This window comes from Equus asinus, chromosome 16 (assembly GCF_041296235.1).
Source record: "Equus asinus isolate D_3611 breed Donkey chromosome 16, EquAss-T2T_v2, whole genome shotgun sequence".
NCBI classification, from domain to species: Eukaryota; Metazoa; Chordata; class Mammalia; order Perissodactyla; family Equidae; genus Equus; species Equus asinus.
The window spans coordinates 4,445,473-4,467,985 of NC_091805.1; the positions used below are offsets into that span (position 1 = coordinate 4,445,473).

The window sequence follows — 22,513 nt, forward strand, 5'->3', positions numbered from 1 at the left end:
CCCAGGCATGTGGTAACCTGTAGGAAATTTCTTCCATAAGCTCATCCTTCACTTCTCAGAAGGCTTTGGGCTGGTCTGGATTTGTGGTGGTTCAGCTGGAGGTGTTCTTTATAAGAGTGAGTCTCAGAATCATGGGATGTTGATGCTGAGGCTCAAGCTTCTGCATTGGTTATTGATGGAGTCAGGGTGTGAGGCCAGGTGTCCTGAATCGCAGGCTCTTTCCTCCATACTTCACTTCCTTCCATCCAGTTCTTACTCTCCAAAGCGAATGAAAGCTCTGTCAGGAAAAACATCCACAAGATCCAAGATAGCATGGTACTTGATGGTCACATTTTAAGACCATGCACCTTGTGTGACTTTCGATGATTTAATTCATGAGTCCCGTGCAGATAGTTGTGTTCCAGTGTCAGAGCGAGAAGGGACCTTTGAGACATTAGTTAAATCTATGCCTCAGGTTATAGACAGTGAAACGGGGGCCTAGATATATTGATGCACTTGTCCAAGGACACAAGCTGATTAGTGGCAAACCCAGATCCAGAACTCAAGTATTCTGTCCCCCAAGAGGGAGCAGAAAGAACACGGAGTCCAGAGTTAAAGGCTTGAATTTCAATGCCCGAACCGACACTTAACTATCTGAGTAGGCTTGTTAAAAAACCTTCACCTTCTTAGTTGCAAATGGGACAATACTTACCTATCTATGAGCACTGTTGTAAAGACTAGATTTTGAGCTCTTGTCTTGTGGTTTGGGGAAGTTCACTTTTAGCTATTGGAGGGTGCCTGTAATTTAATGTAACTTGATATTACATGTGTGCCAAGTAATAGTATAAAGATTTTAGCATCTTCCATTAGTTGATTTCAAACTTAGATTTAGAGAGAGAAACCTAGTGTCCTCTTCTAATTACTCTGTAGATGTTGGTATTCTCACGTTATAGAAGGGATAAAGTGGTGTGAGCATTAGAGGGACTAAGGAACATGCACTGTGTAGCAGAGAGCCTGACAAATAGTCGATACCATCGCTCCTACACAAGGCTGACCCGCCGCCCAGCAGGTATTGGGAGAGCGTGACGTCAGTGAAGTCCCGGCTGAACATGTATTAAACCATATATCCTACCTGGGTTTTGAGTTGGATTTATTCATTACCTTGTTTGATTCTAGTTGTCTATTCCTAGAATAGGTCAATCCCGCTCCAGGATGCGATTGGCACCGTAGCCTGATACTTACAGATTAGGAGGGAGCCAAAGGGAATTTTGTCCCTCTCCAATAATGGGAAATTAAAGGCAGCTCGTATACGTGCAGCTCTGTGTGGTTTTCATCCCGCTCAGCTCACACCTGTGAGGAGTGTAAGATGCCTTTGGGAAATGCCTGGAATTTGGAGTCGGAAAGACTTGAGCATGAATTCCAGCCCCCTGTTATTTACTTGGTATTGGGCAAGAAACTTGGCTTTCTGAACCTTAGTTTTATTGTCAATAGAAAGAAGATGATTCATTTCTGTCTGACAGGGAGACGTCGAGGACCAGCTGAGATATTGTTTATGAAAGGCAATGTAAACCTTAAGAAATGATACAATATTAGTGTTGGTGCCTGGTTGCTGGAAACCTCAGCTCCCCACTTCACTCTAGTCTTCTTAGTTCATTCAAAAACTTTTCTCACTTCACCAAATCTGCGTCTGGTTTCTAGCGAGTTGTCGAGAGGCGCTGTTTGGGAAACAACGTTTGAATTCCACAGGACATAAGACATGAAGAGAATTCAGTTTTTGTCACACTCCTTTTCTTCTCTTTTTAGCTTTCAAGTGAGCTAGAGACTACTAACTTCACAAAACAAAACTAAATAAAACCTGGCCAGTGTTTGCCTTAAAATAAACTGAGCCCTTGCCTGTATGTATCCACTAATTCATTCAGCGTGAACACAGTTCATTCACTGAGCACCTCCTATGGGCCAGGCGTGGTTTTGCCACTCACTGATTCATCTGTGTTGACCTTGACTTATTTCATGGTATTAAGATGCTCAGAGCCCCAAGGGGCCCTTATTTATAGTATTTATGATTCATCTACCAGTTAAATCCAGAGTCCTCCTTTGTCCACAAAGAAGGAACTATTTATGTGTGGTCAGAAATCCTCAGGATCCACTGTTAGCCCTGGAGGAAGTTTTGAGAATAGGACGGGCCTGTGGAGCAGCCCAGAGGCAGGCATCATCCCGACTTTTCAAGTATTTGGGCTAGGGCCCGGCAATCGTGGTGGCTCTTCAATGTTTATGGAATAAATGACCTCATAGGACAAAGAAACACATTTTTCCTGTTCTTTTCTAGGTGCCACCTTTGACCCTTTTGGAGCGCCTTCCAAATCATCAGGTCAAGATTTGCTGGGTTCTTTTCTGAACACATCCGCTGCTTCCAGTGACCCCTTTCTTCAGCCTACGAGAAGCCCCTCACCTACAGTGCATGGTAGAGTATTTTACTTTGTGTTCAGTGGAACATAGTTTTCCCCAAGACAGCAGTAGGTGCTCAGAGATAAAAGCATCCTGTAGATGTTTCAGGGGGTAAAAAGCTGCATGATGCATCTCTCTTTTGGAAATTAACAATTCACCTTCACATATTAAAAGCTCTGGTCTCACAGGAAAGAGGCGTGCTTAACTGTGTTTATTCAGCTTTCCTAAAACTTATTTGACTGTGGAATTCTGTTTTGCATTAGAGCTACATGCAAAGAATTGTAAGGCACCATTGATTGTAGGATGTATCTTTATTTTATGTGCTAAGAAGAAAGAAAAAAAGACTGCCACTTTTAATTGATTGGAAGATGCATCTTCATTGGAGAAATCTTTGAAATATGGAAAAATACGAATCTTAATGTGATACGAGTGTACTACAAAATTAGTATTCTGCAGAACAAAGCTTAGAACATAACACCCTGTTATATTAGACCTCTTTTGTTTAATACAAAGCCAGTAGCCACATGTGGCTGTTGAGCACTTGAATTGTGGCTAGTCTGATTTGAAATGTGCTCTAAGTATTTTAACACTTAATACAAAACAAGAATGTAAAGTATCTCATTAATATTTTTCATATTCTGATTTTTGTTTTTGCTGAGGAAGATTTGCCCTGAGCTAACATCTGTTGCCAATCTTCCTTTTTTTGCTTGAAGAAGATTAGTCCTGAGCTAACATCTGTGACAGTCTTCCTCTATTTTTTTTTTCTGTATGTGGGTCACTGCCACAGCATGAGTGACGAATGGTGTAGGTCTGCACCCAGGATCTGAATCCGCGAACCTGGGCCACTGAAGTGGAGCATGCCAAACTTAACCACCACACCACAGGGCTGGCCCCTGATTCTTAAGATAATATTTTGAATACATTGGATTAAATAAAATACATTATTAAAATTAATTTCATCAGTACCTTTTTACCTTTTTTAATGTGACTCCTAGAAAATTTTAAACTACATATGTGGCCCACATTATATTTCTATGTTAGAGACTTAGGTTTTGTGGAAAGAATAGGAATCACATCTGTTTGTAAGTGCAAAAGGCTATCATTTGGGGGCCGGCCCCGTGACCACGTGGTTAAGTTTGCGTGCTCCACTTCAGTGGCCCAAGTTTTGCTGGTTTGGATCCTGGGCACGGACATGGCACCACTCATCAAGCCACGCTGAGGTGGTGTTCCACATGCCACAACCAGAAGGACCTACAGCTAGAATATACAACTATGGGGATTTGGGGAGAAGAGAAAGAAAAAAAAAAAAAAGGTTGGCAACAGATGTTAGCTCAGGTGCCAATCTTTAAAAAAGGCTATCATTTAGGTAACACTGAGCAAAACTGGAGCTTTTTTGGGAAGGACGAATGGCCCTGAGCTGGTGAATTGTAGTACATTCCTGATGTTGATGACTATTGAACGTTGTTAGCCCCAGTCTACACGGCCACCTGCCGTTGAAGGCACCCTGAGCTTGCCTGGAGAGCACAGTCCCATCGTTAGCTTGACTTCATGGAAGCCATGCAAACATGAAAGGAAGATGAGGTGGGCAACACTGGTCCAACTGTAATGATTCAAAGTGAGAAATCAGTCCAGGAAGAACCATGATGGGTGATTTCCAGTTGGTCTTAAATCGCACACTATTTGAAGTGCGTCCACAGGACAACATACAGGAAAGTCACCTCTCGCTCTTGAGTAGTGCCCACTGAAGAGAACCTCCTGATTGGAAGTTGGTTACCCTTGGAGGAAAAGGTGCAAGGAGAGGTTAAAACTGTTGTTTTTGCTCACTTATGTGAAATGTAAGTCATGTCATTGCTCTGCTCAAAATGGCTCCCTATTTGACTTAGCACGGAAGCCAAAGTCCTCGAAATGGCCTGAGTAGGCCCTGTGCACTAGCCCCCCAGTGCCTGTGACCTCATTTCCTATTCCCTTCCCCCTGCTCTCTCCATGCCCACCGTACTGGCCTCTTTCTTGTTACGCTGGCTGTGCCTGCTTCCCCAGACATGGGCATGGCTAACTCCTTCACTTCCTTTGAATCTTTGCTCCAGTGTCACCTCTCAGTGGGGTCTCTCAATGGGGACCACTCCTTTTCAAATCACAACTCAGCCCCCTGCCCTCACTCTGCATTTTCCTTTCCATTGTACTTACCAACTTCCAATACTTCTGTGTTGTTTGTTTTTTGTTGTGCGTCTCTCCCCACTGGAACGTGAATTCCACAAAGGCAGAGGTCTTTGTTTTGTTCATTAATGCTTCCCAAGTGCCTGGAAGACATACTGGCACACAGTAGGCACTGTCTATCTATTTTTTCTGTCTAATATGTAAATACAAAATGAATTAACTCATTTTCTCCTAAATCTCTTTGATGCATAGTGATTGCGTTTATAAGGTCCCACGTTTTCCTGGCTTGAATACTTTGAGTTTAATATTTTCATGAGTGCTACCTTTTATGTCACTTAGGTATGGATGTTCAGGCTTCAGCATGGCCGTTCTGGGTCTGGTTCTCTGCTTCTTGTGAGCTGGTTAGAACATGTTGTTTGTCACCCAGTTTAGGCTGGCTAGCACTCCTTTGTTTTGTGGGCACACTTCTTATTTTGGTCTGTGTCATGCCAGTGAGTGAAAAGAATTTTCCACTCTGCTTGCTGGGAGAGCAGTTATCATTGCACTGCTGGAGGATCAGTACATCATCTTCATGTGGGAGGACCGAGGTGAGATTCAGAGTTTAGACTAGGGGGTCAGATTGCCCACCTCCACTTCCCCCAGATTGCCACAGGGCGCCCCCAATCTCTTCCGAAAATCAAGAAATACTGCCTTTGAGTTCAACAAATATTTATCGAACATCTACTGTGAAGGAAATAATTACTTGGAACATGGTGTTGGAAGAACTAGGGAACAACCATAAGAAAAGGCAAAATAGAGATTAAAATATTAGGTAATTACTTTTTCATTTGTATATTCCTCTCTCTCCAACAGATGCTAAATTTCTTGAGGACAGGCAGTGTGTCTTAGGTCTCTGTTCCCTGGTGCGCCTTGCACGTGACAGGTGGTCATAAGGATTTGTGGATTCAATTAGTAATAAAGTTGGAGATCTGACACCCAGTTCTACATCTTACTTGGATGTCAGACTAAGATCAGAGTTAAAGGAAATAAGGCAGCAAATGTTAGCAAAATGGTCCAATTTCCACCTCAGTTTTGATGGATTACGGTGGAAGAAGAGGAACAGGAAAGAAATAACTGTTATTGCTGATAATGGCATGTTCTTCTTAACTTAATGATGGGAAGGTACAGGCTGTCTTGGTTTGTACTCAGCAAACAAAGCAGGTAAACATAGGCTTGGTAATGCTAATCTTGGTGACTTGATTGTTCTTTTGGTGGTGGTGGTGGGGTGTGTGTGTGTGGTGTGTCTGTTTTAAATCCCACTTGCAATGTTAGTTTAGTATTTACATTTTACTCACTGATCTTGTGGACAGAACCTAGAGGTGCTCTAGAAAGAAATTTGTTCTTATGGCATCATGTTTCTTATTTGGATCTCATAGATGCAGAAAAAACTTACTCTATCACTGTGTAGTCCTCTGATAATCTGATTCTCTTTAGCTGAATGTTTCTTTTAAATTCTACATTTGGAACTTTGAGAGAGGTCAGAATGATCTATTTTAAAGCTGCAATGAGTTTGTTTTGAGTGACAATAGACACATCTCTGACACCAGCACGGTGGGTGGTATAGAGTCAGTGCCCGGTACAGGTTCTGAATGACTCATCATTCTCCATTCACATCACAGCAGGGGAGGAAACAAAATTTCAGTTCTAAGTTGATCATTCCTCTCATACACTTGATAATGCCAACCTAAGGTGAACTGAATTTAAGTTTCTTTTCACCTTTTCTTATTCTCCACTGACTTTGTGTTAAGTGTAGAGATGGGACACACAAAGATGAATAAGATAGTTCTTGCCTTCAGGGAACTCACAGTTTAGCAGAGATACACATATGCACAGTTATAATTCACAGTGTGTGGCTATTGAGGTCAAAGAAAGGACAGCTAAAGAAGGCACAGAGACAAACAGTATATGGCTTCCTCCAGCCCTCATGTAAGTACTAACCATAGGTGGAGGCCCAAACATCAATGTTGCAGAGGTGGCGAGAGCGCAGAGGGAGAGACGAATCAGTTGGGACCTTGGTAGGCCATGCAGGCTTCAGGGAAGGGATGGCACATTCCTGGGTGATCTCAGAAAATTGGGCTCTGAGCTCTCTTGTCCTGATTCTTTTTCTTCTCCCCATTTGCAGCTTCCAGTACACCTGCTGTGAACATTCAGCCAGATGTTTCGGGAGGTTGGGACTGGCATACTAAACCAGGTAAAGGTCGGCAGGTTAATTTTGTGCACCTTTAACCAATTGGTAAAGCATAGCCTTCACCCAAGATGAAGTGAGTCCTTACAGAGGATTACAGCCCACCTGCGGAATTTCCTAAAGACCCACATTCTGGCGGAGCTTTCCACATTGCCCACGATGACATATTATATGTTATTTAACTTTTCTAAGTCTCATTTGCTAATCTGATGTCTTGACAATAGAATTAGACACATCTGGGTATATATCTCAGTCAATCACTTAGAATCTCTCGGATTTTTTACACGTCTAAACATCAGTTTTTTATCCGTAAAGTGGGGTTCATACTTCTTACCCCACACAATTGTATAAGTTTAAGTGAAGTAACTCATGTGAAAATTTCTGGCATAGAGTAGGTGCTGGATAATCTGAATACTCTTCTTTCTTCACAGAGCACTTGTTCAGGGCTGGATTTCTGTGTGATAAATAAGCTCTCTTCCTTGTGGCTAGTATGGTATTTCTTGAGAGCCATCTTGTGTGATGGTGTTCCCAATGCTGTGCAAGTTACACACACACACACACAGTGTGCTTATCACAGCAACTTTCTGGAGCAGTAGTTGTTTCCTTTTTTAACAAGTGAGAAATTGTTGAAGCTCGATTTGCCCAAGGTCACTGAGCCAGGAAGTAGCTGAGCCCGAATTCAGATCCAGGCCTGACTCCAAATCCTAGAGGAAAGAATGGAGTCAGGTGACGTGAGAGGTGAACACCAGACATGATAGTTCATACGTGTCCAGGAAACGACACATGCCTTCTCAGTTCCCTGCCCCTGCTCCAGGCCACTATTCACCTGAGTCAGAGAAATAAGATCTAGCAACTTTTAACGTATTTCCCGATTTGCCCTCAGAGACAAGATGAGCAGTAGCTCTGGATTTCTGAGTTTCGGAATTCAGCCTTGGACCACTAACTCGTTTTCAATGATCTTCTTTCCTTTTCAGGAGGTTTTGGGATGGGAAGCAAGTCAGCTGCCACCAGCCCAACGGGGTCCTCGCATGGCACTCCCACCCATCAGAGCAAACCCCAGACTCTGGATCCTTTTGCTGACCTTGGGACATTAGGTACAAACTTAGAAGGTTAAGACATAAACAACATTTGCTTATGGGGTACAAAACCTCCAATCTAAATCTTTGGTGTGAATGAGCTAGTCTTGTTACCTGGGACCTAAAATCATGTGTATTCTTAAGCTATGTTATAAAACCTCACATCGGCTTTAAAGGAATGGAAACAGACTTCAAATATTGGGTTGGAAATAACCCCAATCAATCCGTTTCTCTGATGCCTGATTTTGGATTAGCGTAAATAAAGTTAGAACTTCCAGAACAACAGAGTTCGGCTGCAGCAAAGGCAACGCAGGTGTGGGGGAATGAGGCTGGTCAGACAGATGTGTGCCACGTGGGGCCAGCCGTGCATGGGTCTCCCTGGCATGTCACCAGGGAGATCCTCACATGAATCCCTCTCCCTGCCCCATCCGGCACTCTCTGGTCAGTTTGTAAAATTCCATACAGAAAATAGACTTTCTGTAGTGTATTTCCAAAGTGTTTTTCATCATATGTTGGTCATTGTTACAGGATAAGTGTTCCATGAGCAAGGAATTTTGGAAACACTGGGTTCAGTGCACTTTGCTGCAAAAACTTCTGAGAATCAGTGTTCGTGGTGATGCTCCCCAAAAGGGATGTAGTATGCAGGGTTCTCAAACTGCTTTACCAAGGAACCCCTTTTCAAGGAGTAGTTCAAGGACTAGCACTTCTTAAACTCTTCTTCCTCTTTTTTCCTCCCTCCTCTGGGCAGTGCAGAGTTGTTAAAGAAGGGTGGGCTAGCCCTGCCACAAAGTTTGGCATCGGCCATGTAGGTAGTTTAGGTTCTCAGAAAGCCCTCCCGAGGCATTTGGAGCAGGGAATGAGAGCATGGCTACTGTTAATAGTGTCAGAATCTTGACCTTCCATTATATAATCTTTAGACATTTTTTTCTTTTAAGAACTCTCGAGTTTTTTCCTGTTCTTTGTATCTTTCTTTCTTTTTTTTGGTGAGGAAGATTTGCCCTGAGCTAACATCTGTTGCCAATCTTCCTCTATTTTTTTTTTTTTTTGGCTTGAGGAAGATTAGCTCTGAGCTAACATCTGTGCCAATATTCCTCTATTTTGTATGTGGGAGGCCTCTACAGCATGGCTGATGAGTGGAGTAGGTCCGTGCTTGGGATCCGAACCCGAGAACCCAGGCCGCTGAAGCAGAGTGCCCAGAACTTTAACCACTTGGCCATGGGGCCAGTCCCCCATTCTTTGTATCTTAATGTAAGCTTCACATTTTAAAATAATAGCATCAGTTGAAATTCTGCTTCAAATAAAATCTCATTCATTGTTCATTTTTTATCCATTTATTCTTTCCACAACTATTTACTAAATGGCTTCTATGTGCGAACTGTTTTGATAAAAAACAACCAACCACCCAAACAAAACCAAAACAAAATTCCTGCCTCCCTAAAGCTTATGTTCTAGAGGGAAAAACAAATAGTAAACGGATAAATATATAATATGCTGTCAAATAGTAAAAACAACAATCACTGTTTCCTGGAGGCTTCCCTGTGTGTCAGGGACTATTTTAGGTGCTTTACAGATATCGTTTCATTCACTCCTCCCAATAATCTTTTGAAGTAGGGACTCTTATAACCCTCATTGTGCAGATGAGGTAAACTGGGGCACAAAATGTTAGACACGCCCCAGTCACAGGTTTCAACACCGTGAAGGCTGGCTCTGGAGCTTGCACACGTCACTCTGTGCAGATGCTGTGGAAGATCAGGCAGAGAAGTGATGGTGAGCGATGGGGGGGTGGGGGTGTTCTTGTAGAGAGCAAGTGGTCAGGAAGGCCTCTCTGATGAGCTGGCCTTTAGAGGAAGTTCTTTTTTAAAATCCAGCGTCACATCTGGCACTTAGTTGTCCTGTCCTTTTAGTCACTTTAATCTGGAACCATTTTTAGCCTTTCTTTGCCTTTCATGACATTGATACTTGACGGGTACAGGCCAGTTTAAAAAGTCTCCATTTGTTAATTTTGATCACTTGATTAAGGTGATGTCTGCCAGTTTTCTTCATTGTAAAGTTACCATTTTTCCCTTTGTAATTAATGAGTAATCTAGGGGAGAAAATTTGAGACTATCCTATTTGAGAATATCCTGTTCTCCATCTGACTTTTCCCTGCTGGGTTTAGCATTCATTAATGATTCCTTCCTGAAACAGTCATTACTATGATATTTGCAAAATTGTGATTTTTCTGATTCTGTCCTGCTTTCTACGTATATTAATTGGCATTTCACTATAAGGAAGAATCTCGTCTCTCTCTCTCATCAGAGTGGACTAATGGATTTTACTTTTGATTCAGTGGGTTATCATCCATTACTGTCGTTATTTCCTTTAATGTTCATGTTGTCCTAGATTTTTAAAAATTTTTTAAATTTTTTCTTTTTGGTAAGGAAGATAGTCCCTGAGCTAACACCTGTGCCAGTCTTCCTCTATTTTGTATGTGGGACGCCACCACAGCATGGCTTGATGAGTGGTGTGTAGGTCTGCTCTCAGGATCTGAACCAGCAAACCCAGGGCCGGTGAAGTGGAGTGTGCAAACCCAACCACTAAGCCACCAGGCCAGCCTCTTAGATTTGGCTTTGGAAAGCCCCTTTGTTCTGACTTCTATGCCCTTTTCACTTGATTCCATCATGTTTTGAGAACTTTATTTATGGCACAAGATGTTCTTGGCTTGTCTTAAAATGTTTACACCCCAATCCTGGAATCAGTCATTGTCCGAGGAATCCTCATTCCTTTCTATGGGGAATGAAACCAAAATCTGTGCGTTGTGATCATTGGCACTGGGGTGGGTGCCACTGCTCTACCTTTCAGGAGCTAGAGACGGGAGATGAGTGGGTGTAAATGTCTATAATTCCATCCAGTACCGCAGGGTTCTTCCTTCCCTTCCACTATTCTGTACATGTATCTTCTATTTCCCTGGATCCCAACAACATTAATAGACAACAAATATACTTTCAGAATAGCTACACTTGTATCACTACAACAGCAAATCTAGGCGGAATTCAAGAGTCCTTTGTCATTTTTGAAATGCAGTCATTCTTAAAACTGCTGGGAAAACTGGTTTTCTAAGTTTCCCCGTTTTTCAAGTCACATAACTTAGGAGAGTTAAGTGGCTTTCCTAAAGCCACACAGTGAAGGTGTATGAGCAGGAGCTGCAGCCTAAAGTGTTTGACTCCTAGGCAGTTGCTTTAGTTTAATTTGTAGATTAAACTTCCAGATTGCATAGCTGCAATTCAGCAAAGACAAAAGACAGCATCCTTCTCCGTAAGGCATTTTCACGTTGAACCACCCTGGTACCAACAGCAGCGTCCACAATACACTAGTTCCTCCCACGGACACTCTGACTTAATTGGTCTGGCTGCGGCTTGAGCACAGGGAGTGTAAAAGCTTCTCAGGTGTTGCTAGTGCACAGTCAAGGTCGACAGCCGCTGCTTTAGCTTTTAAGGAGGATGGCAGTGGCCTCTGGGTTTTGCTACTGCTTTGTATTTCTGTCAGTTCTCTGCTTCAGTGGCATTAAAAATTAGAATTGCTGAAAATGGGTGGAAAATATTCTGCAAGGGCAGACCTCAGAAAGTCCTGCAACGCTGATGAGCCCCTTGAGAGAAGGCTTAGCGTCTGCCTCTTCGCCACTGGGCCTACAGCCTGGCGTGTAGGAGACGTTCAACGGTGTTCCATCAATGAATGAATAAATGACAGTGCGATGGGAATATGGAAGGTTTTTAAAAATCCTTTAAGCTTTTCTCTATTGACTGAATTTTTAAATAATAAACATATGTATATTCAGAAGGAAGATAGTAAATATCCTTAAAGTGTAAAATGAAATCCCATTGCAGAACGACTGCCCAGCCTAAGGTGCATGCTGACGTGCTGTTGGCAGGAGGGCCCAGGGGCTCTTAATTCGCTTCATTCAGGGTTAGTGAAGCACTTTCCCATGACCTGTGTCTTTATGGTCTACCTGTGATGTAGGCAGCGTTCTGATTTCACAGATGAGGACATTGAGGCTCAAGGAGGCCAAGCCTTTCGCCAATCTTCAGAAAAGCAAGGATTCTTTGTTGACTGTTTTCTGCTGTGTTCCCAGCACCTGGCACGGTGTCTGGCACATAGCAGATGCTCAAGAAACACTGATAGATGAATGAATAAGTGAACACATGCAGGATTGAATGAATGATAGAGCTGAGACTCCAGCTCAGATTGATTCCAAGTCCTGTGGCCGTAATGCAACAGCCCCAGTGGGAAGGGAAAGAGGGTCCCAGATGAGAATAGAAGGAATGTCTACAGAAGGAAGAGACAGTAAATAGGGGTGAGTTGTAGTGAAAGGCTTAGCGATCTGGGGAGGAATTAGGGATTCTAGGTACAAGAAATGAGTATGACAGTTGGAGGTGGGGTGCCTGTGATCAAGTCCCAGCTCCCTTATCTACCTGTGTGATCATGAGCATGTCAGTAAACCTCTCTGAGCCTTGATTGCCTCATCTGTAAAGCGGGGCCAATGATACTACCTGCGTCCTGAGAGTGTTGCATAGATTGGAGGCGGTAACATACATGAACACCTTGTGTAAATTCTGAAGCGCTCTAGAAATGTTACTTATTTTATTAGCACTGTTAGTTTGGGTTTGGTGCATGAAAGGGCCTCTGGAGACCATCACATTCAGTTTCTCCTTTTACCTTTTTAAACACAAGCCACAGCTGGGCTTCATATTTTGGAAACAGCCCAGAATGCCTGCAGTGAGTACTTACAAGTTAGATTATGAAATCAGGATTCTATTAAATTCCTGGCATAAAGTAATATATATATATATATTTTTTTTTTTTGAGGAAGATTAGCCCTGAGCTAACATCTGCTGCCAATCTTCCTGTTTTTGCTGAGGAAGACTGGCCCTGAGCTAACATCCATGCCCATCTTCCTCTACTTTATATGTGGGATGCCTATCACAGCATGGCTTGATGAGCAGAGTGTAGGTCCACACCTGGGATCCAAACCAGCGAACCCTGGGCTGCTGAAGCGGAACGTGTGATCTTAACTGTTGCACCACTGGGCTAGCCCCAGTAATATCATTTTTTAAAGCTTGAGTAAGGTCCTTTGCTGTGTTCAGAGTTGTCAGTGTCAGCTGTGTTTACTCTCCTGCAAGGAGATGCACATAGTGTGAAACTGAAACCTACTTGTGAAATTTCAGAAACATCTTTGTTTATTCTTGGCTACTAACCATGCTAGTATTTATAGCAAGGATTAATCCCCATATCTGAAGTTGAAGTAGCACCTTAATGAGTGACCGTATTCTGTTTTAGTCCCTGTGTTTGCCATTTGAAACAGTATCTGCTTAGAAGGTGGGAAGGAGGGGAGGGATGGCACAGTGGCACTGGCTTGGACTCAAAGACTTGGAGTCAAGTCCCAGTTCTGCCACTTGCTGGCTGTGTGACTTGGGGAAAATCACTTAACTGCTCTGAGCTGCAGTTTGTTCATCTGAAGCAAAGATGAGGCTATTAAAACATACCTTAAAAAGGCACTAAATGTCACTAAATGTCCACTAAAGTCATTGCAAATGATCCCTTGGGACATAAAAATCAGAGGCTACTCACACAAGCCTTGCCTGCCTTCTCCCTTTTTCTCTGTAGGTAGTTCTTCATTTGCCAGCAAACCCACCACACCAACTGGACTGGGCGGGGGGTTTCCACCTCTCAGCTCACCACAGAAAGCGTCTCCCCAGCCCATGGGGGGCGGCTGGCAGCAGGGGGGCGGCTACAGCTGGCAGCAGACACCACCGTCGAGGCCGCAGCCCAGCATGGTGCACTCCTCTCCCCAGAACCGCCCCAACTACAACGTGAGCTTCTCAGCCGTGCCTGGGGGCCAGAACGAGCGTGGGAAGGGAGCAGCTCACTTGGGTAAGGACGAGTGTGCGGAGCCGGGCTGTGGGGGCCCCGTGTTGTCATAAATATGTGTACATAATATGTGTATGTGAAGAAAAGACAGAAAGCAATTCCCGTAGTTTCCGAGGCTGTCTTCCAGTTGGAGAGATGCAGCACGGTCCCCACCTCCAGCTCTGTGCCCGGAGCACCTGGGTTCACCATGCTCTTAACACTTGTCATGTTGTTCTGCGACTGCGGGCTCACTCGTCCGTCTCTCCATGCTGAGACCAGGCGGAGGGCAGCAGCTGGGTCTTTTCTACCACCTTATCCTTAGCACCCAGCATAGTGCTTGGCACGTAGTAGGCACTAAATGAAGATGGAATGGATGCGAGTGGAGGGGCAGGGGGCTCTGAAGCTGTTATCCCTTTGGAAGAGGGGTAGACAAGAAGGGTGGGAACCTCTCAAGCATTTGCTCTGGTCCCGACTGGAAGAGTGTCTTGGGCATTCGGTCTTCCTTATGCTCTGGTTGGTGGATGTTCCTGAGATCATTGGGTTTCCTTTGCTGGTTTTTTCCTCTTTTCTGAGAAGAAAGTTAAAACTACACAAAATGGGCCAACAGGTAAGGCTGGAGGATACTCTGAATGGGATTCCTTTTTTTTTTTATGAATAGGAGTCTTGATGAGTCAAAAATAACATCTTTTGCATAGCAGGGCTGGTTAAATTTGAGTTTGTGAAAAGGCCTGTTATGATACATTTACATTCCAACTGGTTTGATGATACCCGAGAATGAAACACACAGGAACGTGATGAGGAAACAGGCTTTCTGTCTATGGAACGTGGAACAGGATATGCTTCGACTTTTCCTCGTAGCAGGAGCTGACGTTTGTGGAGTGCTCGCGTTATGTCAGGTGTTATTCTGAGCAGTTCTCACGTATTATTATATAATCTTCAAAACCAGCCCCATGTTGTAGTTGAGGAATCGATGGCAGAGATTGATAAAGTAGTTTCATAAATTCATACAGCTGGTAAGCAGACCCAGGCCATCTGGCTCCAGGACCCCTGCTCCTAAGGGCCACACCCTCCTGGCTGTCACAGGGGCCTTCTCGCAATGCCAGCATGACAGGGACTTCTGTTGGGAATACGGAGCCTCACGTTGGTCTTTGGTTAGCAGTGGATATTGCTTGAACAGTTCCATAGTCATGTGGCTTCCTGTCCATTTTTACTGTGAGTGGATGTGGGGCAGGTGTCTTCCTCAGCAAATATTAATGGAGCATCTTCAGTGTAGAAAACCTTGAGGATGCGGCAGTGAACAGGACAGACAAAACCCCTCGTCTCAGAGCACTTACGTTTTAGTGTGTGCAAGTGCAAGTGTGTGTACAGCGCACCTGACATACAGAGATGGCAAATGGGTTTCCATTCAGACACCAACTCTGGTCGATGGGCATTGACTGCACGACCTGCTGCGTTTTGGTTCATTGAACAAACATTGAAATAGCAGGGCACTGTTCTGAGCACTTTAGAGTGTTAACGTCGATTCTCACAACAACCCTGTGAGGTAAGAAGGATTATTAACACCATCCCTGTTTTACAGATGAGGAAATTGAGGCATGAAGATGATAAGTAACTCGCCTCAAGGGAGCAATGCTAATAAGGGGCAGAGCTGGAATTCCCACCTGGGGAGTCCGTCCCCTGAGTCTTTGCCACCATGCTAGGCTGCCTCTCCAAACAGACTGAGACACACTGTGAGGCCACAACCAGACTTGGAGCAAAAGAACATATGACTGACTAGGACTGACAGCTGGATGTGGGCAGGAAAGTGGTGGCATGCATGGATTTCGAGAACCAAAACCCAGGTCTTAGTCCCATAACTGACACTAAGTAGGCGTATGACTGGGATGGGGGCGGGGAATCATGAGTATCCTCATCTGAAAAACGTGCTACGGTGGAAACGGAATTGCTGAATTGGATTTAGTCTAACGATCCAGCCTCGAGTTCTAGCTTTGCCATGGACGTGGTGTATGATTCTGGGCAGATCTCGTAAGTTCTCCAGACTTCATTTTCCTCATCTACAAAATGGGCATGACAGTCTCATACCCTACTCACAGGGTAAGTGTGAGGGTTAAGAGGATTAATACATGTGAAAGCCCCTCGAAAACTCTAAGTATTATGAGATAATAGTGTGATATTATGTTTAAGAGTAAAGACTGTAATGATTTTTCACAAATTATATTGCAGAAGGGAAACAAAAAGCAGCTGATTTTGAAGACCTTCTTTCTGGTCAAGGTTTCAATGCACACAAAGACAAAAAGGGGCCTCGAACAATCGCTGAGATGAGAAAGGAAGAAATGGCTAAGGAAATGGATCCTGAGAAGTTAAAGGTGAGTGAGCCCCTGAGCTAGCGTGCTTTTCCGGTAGGACAAGGTCATCTGACAAGGTTGTGCGTGTGAGCCAGCAGCGTCCCTGGTTCCTGGCTTCCTCACGGCTCCCCTCCACTTTTAACCAGAGCAGTTCTACTTTCATTTGTTTTTGATTCTGGGAGCCTAGGTAAGATTTGATTTTGGGGAAAAAAGTCTTTCTCTATTTTTTTAAGTTAGTTTTTTTAAGTTTGCAAACCAGCTACTCCAACTCCCTTACTTCATGGATGAGGACGTTGTGTGGACAGCTGGACCCCGGTTAGCTTAGAAACGGAAGGGTGGCTATGCTGATGAAGTTTGAAAGGTCAAGAGACTTGGAATGCTCTCCACAGATGGGAAGGTTGAATTCCTGGGCAACAATTACCGAATATGCTGACACTGTCACAAACTGGAAGATAACTGGTAACCTGTTACCAGTTAAAGCATCTCCAGGACCAGGACCAGCACAGCCAGCCAATCTGACACACTTTGAAACAATGTCTTTCCAGACAGGTGGGAACACTGTTGAAGACAGAGCTCTTCTGAGTACAGTGAAGGGTCCTTTGTTTGCGTTTGCTTTTCACTTCATGTAATGGCATGGACGCTATATATTCCTCTTCAAAACTTGGTGCTCCAACTTGATAACTTTTGTTTATGAGGCAAACTCACAGTTTTCTATAAAAGGAAGTCATTTATATCTTGGTCACCATGCTTGGTTATTTCGTTGGTACAGGGTATTTAATGGTTTGGGAGAGCAGCCATCATTAACGTTGACTCAACCATTCCTTCAGCACCAGAGAGGCACTTAGCTCCTGTTATGTGCTAAATGCTGATGGGCAGTTAGGAACCCTTCAACTGATTCACCTCATTTGTTCAAACTATGAAGATTCAAATGGTTGAATGAATGACTATGTGGATCAATTCATTTAACATACTTTTTTGAGCTCTATTCTGTGCCAGGCAGGCTACTTGGTTCCTGAGATACTGTGATAGGTAAGAAACAGTACTTTCCTTGAGCAGCTCTGCCTAATGGCTGGGAAAGACAAATGCACAGACAGTTACCTTATCTTGGAGGTGAACAGTATGGAATTCCTGAGCGGGCTTTTGAAGGATGATGAAGAGGTCACCAGAAGGACAAGGCAGGAGGTGGAGGTGGAGTTGGAGAAGCACTCCAGGAGAGGGAAAGCTTGGAGTATGCGGGGAGCCCCAAGTACTGTGAGGTTGCTGGGGCATCCCCCTGAAGACCTTCTGGACTCAAAAGCATTTCAATGTCTTAATTCTCCCTGCATTTACAGATTCTGGAATGGATTGAAGGCAAAGAGAGAAATATCAGAGCACTTCTCTCCACGATGCACACTGTGCTGTGGGCTGGGGAGACCAAGTGGAAGCCAGTCGGCATGGCGGACCTCGTCACGCCGGAGCAGGTGAAGAAAGCGTACAGGAGGGCGGTGCTGGTGGTGCACCCAGACAAAGTGAGTGCAGCCTGCCCTCATGTCGCTTGTCTGCTCCTTGTTCCCTTCTTTGTGAGCATGTGTTAAAAACATCATACTTTCAATTTGCTGGTTGTTAGGCCATTTATATGATAAAATAGAGTCCATGGGCTAAAATTGGGTATTTAAACAAGTAGTTATACTTTACAAAGTGAGCGAAAAGAAATCAAAATATATATTACGAAGAACGGAATGGGGCTTTACTTGGCTGTAAGATTCACCACTGACTAATTTTTTGGGTCTCAAATATGAGTTTAGAAACACAGTCTATTGGAGAAAGGCTGTCAGGAACCTGTGTCCCTTGGTAGATACTTCTGGAGAATGGAGACGCACCTTTTGCTGCCCTACGCGCTCTCACTGACTTACTTGTTGGCTGATGACTACCACCGTATGAGAAATTCTAGAGAGAGGGTGTTCTGGGGAGGTTGTAGTGATTCGGCTCACACAGAGCGGGCTGTCAAAAGAGAAAAAGGCCTGATAGGAAAAAACTTCAATTACTTAGAGCCCACATACTCGCAGTGAAAAATTTAACATGAATACAATTTTGGTGTGTGGTGTCTGATGTGTGTTTTGTTTTTTTCTGTAGGCTACTGGGCAACCCTATGAACAATATGCAAAGATGATTTTCATGGAGCTCAATGATGCCTGGTCTGAATTTGAAAATCAGGGCCAGAAGCCCTTGTATTAATTCCTGAGATTTTCCATTTCTGCTGCAGACCTGTGCTGACGCTTAGTGTGTGTCACAATTCTGAGGTTTTCACAGATGAACCAAAAACTCCAGTAACATGTATCCAGTACTAAACTGTTAAATTACTCGTGAATTAATTCCTCGCTGATAAGGAGAGTGGATGTTTGTTTTCTCAAGTCAACACCATAAAAGGTCCACCGCAGGAGAGGAACGTTTAGTCAGATGACCTTGCAGAGTTACAACATTCCAGCCTGCCCTTTGCGAGCCTACTCAGCATTTTGTGGGGAAATGGAAAATAGAGGCTACCGAAGGCTTGACCCCCATCTCGTTGGCTGAGAATAGGATTAATGAGCAAGGGTTATGATAATAGGATTACATGTTGGATTTTAACTAATGTGTTTTAGATTTTCTTGGAAAGATGTAACTTGAGCAACGGCTTTACGTAGACTCCAGGAACACAACCATCAAGAGTTTTTTCAAATGGAAGTTGACCATGGTCTTTAGCATAATGCTGTACACTCTTGTGGTCAAGAGGACCCACAGATGTAAGAGAACTTGAATTATGCAAAGAATTATACTACAATTCCAGTGGTTACCACCACCTCTTCCTGGATAAGGTAAAAATTAGTGAAAATGCTGATGAAAGAAAATAGGGACTCTGCGGATGTAGAAATCTTTAAACAGAAAGTTGGGCTGCTCCCTTCCTTTCCCTTTAGAAAGCTGTGGTTGTGTAAAGAAAAAGTCTTAATACTGTAACAACAACTCTAAACCTGATTTGAAAGAAACTTCTAATTTTGCCACAAGGCTTAAAGCTCTTCTTTGTGCTTAGCCAAGAAAATGTTCTGAGCTGGAAACAGGTGGTAAAGCAGATTGGCAGGACCTGTGTCTAGTGGTGACACAGCGTCCTCTAGGTTTGTGAGTGGCGGTGGGAAGAGCATAGAAGGCCACGCTGAGAACTAAGCAGACGGGCAGGTGCAGTGGCAGAGCTGTGCTCGCCTTCAGACCCAGGAGATGGCTTTGAGGAACCAGGTTCCCCTCCCCACTGGTGAAACTGGACCCCTTGGATTATTACAGTGGGGTTTCTTGTTTTAAAAGTAGTTGGGAACCATAGGAACAACATTCACACAGGGACATCTGTGAAAGCAAAGCAAGAATGGAACCTTTGCAGACTTCAGACTGGTCGGGTTTGGGTTTGGTGTTTTGGCTATTTCTCGTTTTGAGGGGTAAGCAGTTGTGAGCCTGTACCTTTGATAGATCTCTTTTGGCGTCATGCACAGTGTGCATAGTACATATATGCAAAGCAGATGGGCAAAAAGATTTCCCTACTAATTCCAAAAGGTTCATGCTCAATGTTGTGAAAAGCTTTCAAAAATTGTTTTTGAAAAGACAATCATTTTTTGTTTCTGTTTTAAGTTTCTTGTGGCAAACTGTACTGGAAAAGCAGCATGTCAAAAATACTTTATGTTCTATATAGAACGCTCTTTCTTTTTTTTTTTTTTGGTTATATAGGTTCATTATTTATTTTACCTTTTACTGACAATGTGAAACTCGCAGAAAATGTTCTCCTTTTAAATATACAGCTGTAAACTGTTCAAGGTAACCATAACAAACTAGGTGTTATTTATTAACATATTATAAAATAATGTTTGATCCACTATGTGCTTGTCTTATTTAAAATTGGAATGTGAGACATGTTGCTGTGACTTGTTTTTTTCTCATTCACATTTGTAGATAGCGTGTGAGCTACAGTATATAATGATAATACTTAAAAGGATATTATGTGAATGTCGCGTACATTTTGAAATGATAGAACTATATTAGCTTTGTATCATGTTTGGATAATTCATCAATGCTCACAGTTTAAAACATCATTAAACATTATGTAATTAGCAATGAGAAAGAATCTTACCTAACTTAAATTTGGGATTTCCCCCATCTCTTTTCCGGATACATTATAATTCTGGACCCCTATTTATCTCAAAACTCTTAACATACGCAGACCAACAGGTTTCTGCATTCCTTTTAAATATCTGGTTGTGACAGCTTGTTGTTGATCAGATTCACTGTTTCATTCATATTTATTGTAATATATTTTTTGTTTTGTAAATATGTTACACACAACAAAATGTGATTGGTCTAAAATATTTGTAATGTATATTAAAGGCTCAAAAATATTTGTAGACACCTAAGTTATTTTTGTACCTGTAGGAATATAATGACAAACTTGAATTACACCTTCCAATACGATTCACACTTAAGAAAAATTATGGGGAAAGAATATGAAAAGCATATAGTACATTTGCCGCAAAAATAATCTGACAGGATTTCTGACCACCCTTGCCGCGGCACACACACACTTCTGCTCATGCGACGTGAATACTGTGTCTCAAAAAGAATCAGCATAGAAATCCTGGTCTCCTAGCTAGACTGTTCATGGATTTCCAAAGCTGCATTTGTGTGCTGAGGCAAAGGAATCAATCCTGGGAATCTGAGCCTTTGTCATAGAAAACGGAGATTGTCGGTCTTTAAGGGCAGAAGGATTGTGTTCCTTTGGGAGTGCGTGCTGCAAATCGAAAGCTTGAGAACTATTGCTGGACGGTCTCTGGAGGAACATTCCAGTCGCATCCCAGTGCTGCCGGAGAAACACCATCGTATAAGGAATGAACACAGAAGTGGCATTCCACAAACTCTTATCACAGCAATAGGACAGTGTGGAAACATCCATCGGGGAATTTAGGTTACGTCAACAGGCTTTGGTTGTTCTAAAGTTAAACCATGGTGTTTGGGTGTTGTGGTACAGCATTGGTTTGAGACCACAAGACTGGGTTTGAATCCCAGTTTTTCTATTTAAAGACTGTCACATTGGGCAAGTTTCTTAAACCCGTAAAATAGAATTCTAACAACCCTGCAATGGAGGAATTAGGGATTGTGTACCTAAATTGCCTTTCATTAACTGGGTACTCACTAAATAGTAGTTATTGCTATTGTTACTGAGGCTAGGATTGCACTGACACCTCAGGGTGTGGGGAGTGGATGAGTTCGGCAGGAGAGGGTACCCAGTTGTCCTGCATTTCTGCCTCCTCCGGCTGACGGAGGGCTGTGTGCATAAAATGGCAAAGATGTGTACTGTAGGTTCTGTGAAGGGAATGGCTGTGGGAGAAGAAGTGCTTGTTGAAGGTTTGGAAGGAAACTAACACTGACTGATTTCAGCAGTGTAGCATCGTCCTGGCATTAACCTCCGCACTGACTGGAGAGCCAGCCCCGTGCAGCTGTGCTCCACTGCGTCTGTCTGGCTAGGTGCTATTATATGTATTCATCTTCTCATTTAATTCTCAAAAAGTTCTGAGAGGCAGGTTTTGTAAATCCTGCCTTTGGAAATGGAAGCAGGCAGAGGTTTACCCAGAGCTGGGGTGTGAGGCTGGATCTTTTCTGTAGGATAGGCAGAGATGATACTCTATATGGTGACCTTTATTAATACTTGTTAATTCAACCAATATTTTGTGTATCTTGTATGCAAGATACTAATAGATGTGTCAGGGAAAATCAAATTAATGAATGGATTTGATTGCCCTGTTAAATCTAAGGGCCCTTATTTCTAATTTCTACGGCAGTTCCTGCTGGCTTGGTGCATAAGATCTACTGTGGGGAACAGTACACTGACTGTCTGACTGCAGAGTTGAAGTGTTTGGGGCTTGATCTCAGCTTCCCTATCCTTTAGTTACTATCTGAGCCTCAGTTTCCCCATCTGTAAAATGGAGATATAATACCTAGCTCATGGTGTGAGTGAGTTGAAAGCAAGGAGAGAATACAAAAATTTATCTGGAGCAGTCCAGTGTAGTCCTGGGCAGCGTAACAGAGAACGCGATCTTACACATCCAAGTAACACATGGATGCCCAGTCGGGGATGGGGTTCAGCTTCTAAGCATTTACTTTCTGGTTTTGGTGACTCTTATTCTTGATGAAAGCGGAATGGATAATTAGAAGAACAATTTTTCAGGGCAACATCTGGCAAGAGGAAAGCAGATTTTCTCAAGAGATGGTTAAAGCCTTTGGCAAGATGACAAACTTTCAAGTGTTCAGTAAACTGGAAAGGATGGCTGGTACGGGCGGGAAACTTGTTGGAGAGCAATACTGTCTCTGCATTTGTCTGGGACACTAAGCTGGGGCAAACGCCCATCCTTTTGCTTCTCACC

The 22,513-nt window shown here is 43.3% G+C and overlaps 1 protein-coding gene across 9 annotated transcripts in view; it reads left to right on the forward strand.

The window, feature by feature from the left end:
- The window catches only part of DNAJC6 (DnaJ heat shock protein family (Hsp40) member C6), a 133,889-nt gene extending 113,395 nt beyond the window's left edge, over nucleotides 1-20,494 (forward strand). For all 9 annotated transcript variants that reach the window (XM_014852992.3, XM_044748887.2, XM_044748890.2 and 6 more), the window contains 7 exons: nucleotides 2,306-2,440; nucleotides 6,740-6,808; nucleotides 7,777-7,896; nucleotides 13,519-13,785; nucleotides 15,985-16,127; nucleotides 17,438-17,614; nucleotides 18,219-20,494. In XM_014852992.3, the coding sequence (XP_014708478.1) occupies nucleotides 2,306-2,440; nucleotides 6,740-6,808; nucleotides 7,777-7,896; nucleotides 13,519-13,785; nucleotides 15,985-16,127; nucleotides 17,438-17,614; nucleotides 18,219-18,320 (1,013 nt within the window). In that variant the 3' untranslated portion in view covers nucleotides 18,321-20,494. The remainder of the gene's footprint in view (nucleotides 1-2,305; nucleotides 2,441-6,739; nucleotides 6,809-7,776; nucleotides 7,897-13,518; nucleotides 13,786-15,984; nucleotides 16,128-17,437; nucleotides 17,615-18,218) is intronic.
- The last annotated feature ends 2,019 nt before the right edge of the window (nucleotides 20,495-22,513 follow it).